General features: G+C 39.8%; 1 protein-coding gene across 1 annotated transcript; it reads left to right on the top strand.

The window, feature by feature from the left end:
* The first annotated feature begins 1109 nt into the window (after positions 1–1109).
* olig2 (oligodendrocyte lineage transcription factor 2) lies at positions 1110–3108 on the top strand. Its single transcript, XM_030124015.1, has 2 exons — positions 1110–1210; positions 1585–3108. The coding sequence occupies exon 2, from the start codon at positions 1606–1608 to the stop codon at positions 2425–2427; it is 822 nt and encodes a 273-aa protein (XP_029979875.1). The 5' UTR covers positions 1110–1210; positions 1585–1605; the 3' UTR covers positions 2428–3108.
* The last annotated feature ends 4958 nt before the right edge of the window (positions 3109–8066 follow it).

The following is an 8066-nucleotide window of genomic DNA, read 5'->3' as shown; positions in this document are numbered from 1 at the left end:
CATATTCTGCGCCTCCAAACCAAAAAAATAAATAAATAAATAAATAAAAAAACTATAGATTTTTTTTTTTTTTTTTTTTTTTTTTAACTAAAGTACATTTTTCCGTAGAGGCAATTAGCGCTGATTGTGTGTGACTGCGCAATACCGCTGGCCATATTTGTGGACAAAGCCGCTGTCAGTTCCATTTAGGTCCGGGGGCGGCTCATGGGCCCTTTCTGTCCGTCTGGGGCCATCTGAGCGCCGGCAGAAGGCCACGGCGCTATCGCTCACACATGCAGCCTAATTGAAATGTTACGGATCATAACCGTTAAAAAACAATTTTGCACACTTCATTAATTAACGTTAAAGATGCCTAGAAGGACAGCTGTTGGCAAACAGCGCGTAAAAACGGAAAAGCTCCCCCCACCCAGAAAAAAAAAAAAAAAAGATACACATGCAGGAAACATATTGCGCGGCTTCGACCGGTTATTTCTGTTTATTTGATGGGAGTGAGTAATTTATGCAGCGGTGATTTAAAGTGAAAAGAGCGGTCGAATTAAAAAATATAAGCCGGATATTAAACATAACGATAATAATATAATATAGGCCTATTAATTATGCAAAACAGGCCTATAATAAAAGCGACATAGTTTAAAACTGTAAAAACTTTAAAACTGTAAAATCGACGTTTACAGTTTTTTTTTTTTTTTTCCGTATGTAAATTCATGCGTATCTGAAGCAATCTTTTAAATAAAATAAAATCTGATTTATTCCGGGCTAATGCAAACAAATTCCGTGCCATTTCGGTCTGTTCTTAAAAGTTGTAAATGTTCTTTTCTTATTAGGTTGGATCATCCACACGCGGACCAGAGTCTCAGCAGAAGGGGCCATATGTATGAGGGAGTGTGTCTGATTTCACTTGTGATGCTGTGAGCTGGTAATTACATCAGACTGAAGGGCCCTCCGTCACCCCCCCCCCCCCCACCACCACCACCACCCACCCACCAGTCTTACCTCCTCCTCCCTCCACAAAGCTGATTGGTCGTAGGGACGCAGCCGGGACAGAAACGGTGTTGTCCCGGTGACCCGGCCTCTGTGCGCCCTAGCCCCGCTATAAAAGGCTGCGGTCGCACACATCCGTGCCAAATGGGCTGTCAGATGCGAACTGGAGTAACAAGTGGATTTGACGTTTAATTTTTTTTTTCTCTTAAAGCGCTTGGAAACACACACGGTAAGTGTTTGGTCACTTTGTCTTTTATAGCCTTATTATTCAAACTGATTTTAGAAGATTGTATTTTTTAATCAGACTTTTCGTTAAGCTTTAATATTTAGGTAAAGTCAGAAATAAGAGATGATGTTGAGTAGATTTAACTGTCACATAAATTAAAGATATTAAATAAGGTGTATTAGAGAAAAAAAATGACAGAAAACAAGTCGCTCAAAAAAAAAAAAAAAAATGGAACAAAGTCATTAAATGAATAATATGAATGAATGTATGTATGACTCTAATAGCCTATAATTTAGTCATCAGTCCTTTCAAGTGGATCCTCATTAAGTTTCCAGAGCCATCATCATTCATTCTGTTTTTCTTCTGTTTTCATGTAGAGACGATTCTGAACCCAGACCATGGACTCCGATACCAGCCGCGTGTCCAGCAGACCCTCCTCTCCTGAGGTGGATGACATATTCATATCCACCTTGAAGAAATCCGTCCACGGTTTCTCCGGAGCCGTGTCCTCCACGCAGAGTGACTCTCCGTCGGAGGTGCCCAGCCTGCGCGGCCTCTCCGCCATGGACGAGGAGGCGCTCGCCCTCCGGATGGCGTCCAAAAAAGACCGCAAACTGCTGTCAGAGAACGAGCTGCAGTCCATCCGCCTGAAGATCAACAGCCGAGAGAGGAAAAGGATGCACGACCTGAACGTGGCCATGGACGGGCTCCGGGAGGTCATGCCCTACGCGCACGGACCGTCGGTGCGTAAACTCTCCAAAATCGCCACCCTGCTGCTGGCGAGAAACTACATCCTGATGCTGAGTAACTCACTGGAGGAGATGAAGCGGCTGGTGAGCGAAATCTACGGCAGCAGCGGCCACCACGGAGGCTTCCACCCGTCAGCCTGTGGGACTATGACGCACGCGGGGCCGGTGCCAGGACACCCGGCGGCTTCCCACGCTTCACACCCGGCGGTGCACCACCCGCTGCTCCCCCCGGCGGCTGTGTCCACCGCCTCTCTGTCCGCGCCCGGTATCTCCGCCGTCACATCGGTCAGGCCCCATCACGGACTCCTCAAAGCGCCCGGAGCCGGCGCCGGGCCCCTGGGCAGCAGTTTCCAGCACTGGGGCGTCGGTACCGGGATGCCGTGTCCGTGCAGCATGTGCCAAGTCCCGCCTCCGCATGTGTCCAGCATGAGCAGCGTCACCATGCCGAGGCTGGCCAGCGACTCCAAGTGACTGTGGTGCGAACGGGAGCCGGCTCTGCGGGCCCCCACAGACTCTTCCACATTGTTGAGCTTTTTATTTATCTTTGTTGCTGCATCCGTCACACCTCGGACGGAGTCACACACAAAGGCACTGACTTTTCCTTTCTGGGAATTTGGGGTTTTGCAACTAACTTAGTATGTTCTGGTCATTAACCTCAGTTGTAACAGGTGTTTCTCCCCTGAGCTCATAAAGCACAAAGTCCTGCTTACTACTGTAAATCTTTAATAACAGGTGTTTGTTATTGAAAGATTTAGTTGCCTTTCCGTTTTCGGGCGTTTTGCCGGGAGAAAAGTGCCCAACTTGAATCAAACCACGACTATAGAGTGTAAATATGTAGATGGATCATTCTGTTGAAATAGTCGGAGATATTATTATTATTATATATATTAGAGTGTTGTCAAAGTGGGGGAGACCCCCCTACCCCTCACATGTTGCACCTGCTTTATTCTATCAGTCTCATTCATGGTTTTTCTGATTATTTTCTCCTCAGTAGGATGTCATTCACTGCACGAAGCAACGGATGACCATTTCTTTATTTTTTTAATAAATGTTTTTTAAATATTTATTTACTTATTTCGGACTGGGATTTCAGATTCTCTGACTATGTTGGGGCTGGAAATGTGAAATAAAGATTATTAACTGAAAGAGCAACATTTTGCTGATGTTTTCTTTTAAGTCCTTTTGACGTTTTCTTTGATATGAGCACTGATATAAGACTGAATACGAAGATTATAACGGAATAAGTACATTTTATATTCGTAAGTGAGGGGTTTTCAACATTTGATGGGTATTTTTTAAAGGAACAAACTTCGTGAAGACAGAAATGGAAAAAGTCATTTGAATTGTGGTGTTTTTCGTGTAAGTTTTTCCACCTTTACATTTTTTTGAACCAAACTGGCAAAATAAATTATTAAATGAAAACATCTTAAAATATCCTTTAGAGGTTCAAAAATTCTTCCATTTTAATACCACTGTTAAGAAATCTTTGATTCAAAGCCACTTACATAGACTACATAAATTAAATCACATTTATTCATCATGTTTAGATTGTAAAACATAAAAAAAGCTCAGGCTACTTAATAAATAATCCATTTAACATCACTTTCTCAGTTTGATAAAACATTCAAATCTATATGTTGTAGATCTACAGATCTGTTTAAATCTATATGTATCATTTAATCATATACAGGTGCGCTTACTCGGACTTTTAATAACTTAAATCTTATATAAATAACATTTCTAAATAACCAAACTGCAGGTGACAGTCACACTTTTATCGAATAGACGAGTGTGCGTAATTTTAACAATTACGCGTGTGCGCATTCATGAAACTAAACCACACACACTCCGCTGTCATTCATCACCCATAAATCTATTAGTAGTTTTGATCAAAAAGGAATATATCTGTTCAAATGATTCAATCTGACAAAAACCATAAACCTGCCTTTGAAAACCTGCGCCGTCAGACAGAAGTCACAGATAAATCCTGTATATGAGGAATAGGTAGCAGCTGCATAGCAGATTGTGCTCCCTGTTGCAATGTTTTCCAAAGGCTTTTGAAGCTGGAACGATATGAACTAAATCTTTGAATATTCATGCAGGCATTTGTTTATTCGTCTCATTACTGGAATTTAATTATTCAGAGTCCTTCAGTGTTTGTAGGACATTTCAGAGAGGAAGAGGTCATCTGGTGCAATTCAACAATTCATATATTTTACACTTTTAGTCTTTAAACGAGTCATTGGACAAGTTTTATGATAAAATAATATATTACAGCTTTAGTTTAATTTTGCTCTGACACGAGTTTTCACTTTTTGTTTTGAATTCCAAATAATTCAGGTTGGATTTCAGCAGCATTTTAAACATTTGGCTCCATCTTTATTTCTACAAAGTACTAATAACCCATACATAAACACCTAGGACTACTTTTCTATCAGTCCTCTTTTTTCTCTATTTAACCTGTCTTAAGTGATTTATCACCATTTATTATCCTCTGTATTTTGCATGTTTCACTGTAAATCCTCAATTTTCCTATATTTAACCCTTTCATGCATAGTGGTCACTACAGTGGACAGGTATTCTACAGCTGTTCTCTTGTATATTCATGGGTTTTGTTATTTTAACACAGTGGACACTTGTGCATCATCACAAACACTGCAATCCATACCAGTACTGTAACTTTGTTGTTCTTGATACACCTGTATGATATGTTTTAGTGTAAATCAATTGCTAGTTGTTATTAGACTGTAATTAACAGTTTTGTGAAATGAAAAGTTTTTTGGAAAATACTCTCCATGAAGTGGAGCAATAACTAGCGTTAGAGTATGTTAAAATGTGAGAAAACATCAGATTAGCGGCATTAAAAATGTTTTTATTACATAGTTTTCACACATATCACTTTCTGGTGATGGGTTTTAAATACATGTTTCTTTGCTTCAGAAATTAAACGCATGGTTTCCAAATGAGTGGACACTTTTGTAACTCCATGAAAAACAGGTTTATTAAAAAATTTCAACTGCACTGTTTTTTTTTATGCCTAGAGAGCAATGAAATCACTCACGAAAAAAAAAAAATGACTAAGATTCTCATAATTCATGTATGAAAGGGTTAATTTCCTATATTTAATTAAGATGTTCATGAAATCTCAGAGTAAATTCAAAAGTTATTATATCAAAACAGAGAAAACTGAATAAAAAAATGACTTTTTTAGTCAAATCTATCATTAACTGAAAATAAAACAAACAAAATAATACACTATCATTGATCCAACTCCATGGGTTTTACTGGTGAATCAATGTTGCAGAAGATGAGTGTTTCCACGTTCACTACGGAGTCTCTGAACGTCCAAATGGGTCATATCTGATGACCATGAAAAGATGACAAACTGCATTTTACTCCAATTATTTAAAGGATTAATGGATCAACAGGTATTAAACAGTTTAGATCAGTAGAAGGGTTTTTTCACCAGTGGATGTTTGGTTCTTTATGGGTTAAATGCAGTTACATTTGACTGAATATGTTTCATGAATGAAAGGTTTCTTGAGAGGCAACACTTTACCTGCACAGGTGTTTTAGTTGTTCTGTATATTCAATCTGACTTATGCTCAGGGTGGTGTTAAATGCTGGTGATGTCGTTGTTTAAAAACTAAAACAATATATATTTAAAAAGGTCTACATCTTTCAGAATAGTTAAATGAGTGAAATGCTACATTTTCATCCTGATTTTCCACACTGTCTCATTTTTGGGCTTTGTGATGAATGGAGTGTTCAGTACACATTCCTGAGGAGATGTGATACTGAAACAAAACAAGTCTATGCACCCGTTTGTTTGGAAGAACATTTATGGTATAATAAAGATGATCGGTGCATATATATATATATATATATATATATATATATATATATATATATATGAAAAATTCTTCATTTATCAGTACATTTCTATCAGTGTACATGTTAGTATTTATCCAGCTAGAAAAAACATGTATTCAGTAATAACTTTACAGGTTAAAACCACATTGCACAGATTAGTTTGAACAGAAAAAACATTTAGATCTCACTAATAATTGTGGATTTCTTTAAAGCAAATCACAAAAATACTGAATACAATGAATACATCATTGTGATTGTGTATTTTATATATTCAACTCATAAGGACCCAGTGTGACTTTTGTGGCAGTTCCAAAATATTTTTTTTCTCTATTTAACTTTTTTTAAAAAAGTGATTTATCACCATCTATTAATATTACCCTCCGTGTTTTGCGTTTTTTCCATGTATTTTCCTGTATTTAATTTACTGATCACATAGACGTTCATTAAAGCTCAGATTAAAGTTGATGGTTATTATATCGGAAATGGAGAAAACTGAAGAAAGTGACTTTTTCAGTTGAATATATCATTAACTGAACATAAACTAAGTATTTCCATCCACTGTCATAGATCCAACTTCATGGGTTTTACTGGTGAATCAATGTTGTAGAAGATGACAGTGTTTCCACAGTAACAAAGGAGCCTATGAACGTCCAAATGGGTCATATCTGATGATGATAAGATGACAAACTGTATTTTACACCAGTTATTTACATGTATTAATAGGATTAGTGGATCAAGAGTTTAGAATAGTAGATGGTTTTGTTTGGCAGTGGATGTTTGGGTCTTTATGGGTTAATAATTGATGTCTATGTTACTCTAAAAGTCTGTGGGTACACAAAATAAATACTATACCTTAGCCCATGTTGTGATCAGTCAGAGGCCGAGTGGTGCTTGATGCAGATGTGTTTTTTTGGTCAAGATGCAGGATGGTCAGAGGGCTGGAGATAAATGGTGAAAGGTGTCAGCTTGTTTAGAATCAGCCAAAGCTCATGAGCACCTGCAGCAGTGAGGACAAGGGGGGATAGTGAAGGTTTTGGAGAGGGGGGGGTATAAGCAGGGACAGTCAGCTCTGCTGTAGACCACCATCATCAGTCGTGAGTCTGGTCAACAGAGACTCTGGGGAACCAGCACTTTGAAAGTGTCTTCAGAGGAGATGGCACTGCTGTTCACAGAGGAAGAACAATGATGTGGTCCAGGACAGAGGCTACATGTGTAATAGGCTGAGTACAAAGGCAGAACCCAAAAGCAAGACCACGAATTCCCAATAAGATTTAGTGTTTTTATTAAACACTTTCACAGAGGAAATGACACTACACAGAGAATATTTGACTTCTGTGAGGCCTCCGGTTCCGGGGGTAAACATCTGGGCTGCGGGTGGGATTGACAGACGACCGACTCGGCCGAGCCGGGAAAACCCCCATGGAATCCCCACTAGGGACAGACAGAGGGTGGTCAATAAACAAGCCAGGTCATACACGGAAAGACAATCATACAAGCAACGGTACATGGGGGACAGGCTAACTCACGGTAGTAATCCAGGCGGAGGTCGAAACACAGGTGAACGTTGGAGGCTGAGGTTTTAAGGGAGCAGGCAGAGGCGAAGTCGGGTAAACGAACCAGGTCGAGAACAGGCAGGCAGGATAGGATCAGGCTGAATCGGTGGTCGAGGGATGAAAACAGGTCAAACACAGCAGACAAACGAACAGGATCCAAGAAACGCTGGTTAGTGAACACAAACAAGTTGTAGAGCACAAACAGGGGAAGACACAGGGTTTAAATACACAAGAGGGCGGGAAGACAATTGGACACAGGTGGAGACAATCCGGGAGGAGCCAGGTAATCAGCACAGGTGGACACAATCAGGGAAAGGAAGTAAAGACACCAGACATGACACATGAGGGAAACTTAACAAAATAAAACAGGAAATGACAAACAAAACAGAAAAGACAGACAAAGTCCAACAGCCGACATGACAACATGTCCAGGTCCATGTGAGCCGGGTTTGATGCAGACTTGAATACAGACTGTGGGCTTGTGGACTGTCAGCTTTTTTGGACAAGTGGTAACCAGCTGGTGTGCAGGGGCTAGGGGTAGTGGAGGCTAAAGAAGAAGAAGAAAAAGAAAAAGTAGTAGTAGAAAAAGAAGACGGACAAAAAGAAGAAAAAGGAGAAGTAGTAGCAGCAGAAGAAGAAAAGGAAGAAGAAAAAGAAGAGGAAGAAGTAGAAGGAGAAGAAGAA

Source organism: Sphaeramia orbicularis, chromosome 21 (genome assembly GCF_902148855.1).
Source record: "Sphaeramia orbicularis chromosome 21, fSphaOr1.1, whole genome shotgun sequence".
Classification (NCBI taxonomy): Eukaryota; Metazoa; Chordata; class Actinopteri; order Kurtiformes; family Apogonidae; genus Sphaeramia; species Sphaeramia orbicularis.
The sequence above is the reverse complement of the archived record's forward strand: the minus strand, read 5'-3'. Positions and strand labels throughout refer to the sequence as shown.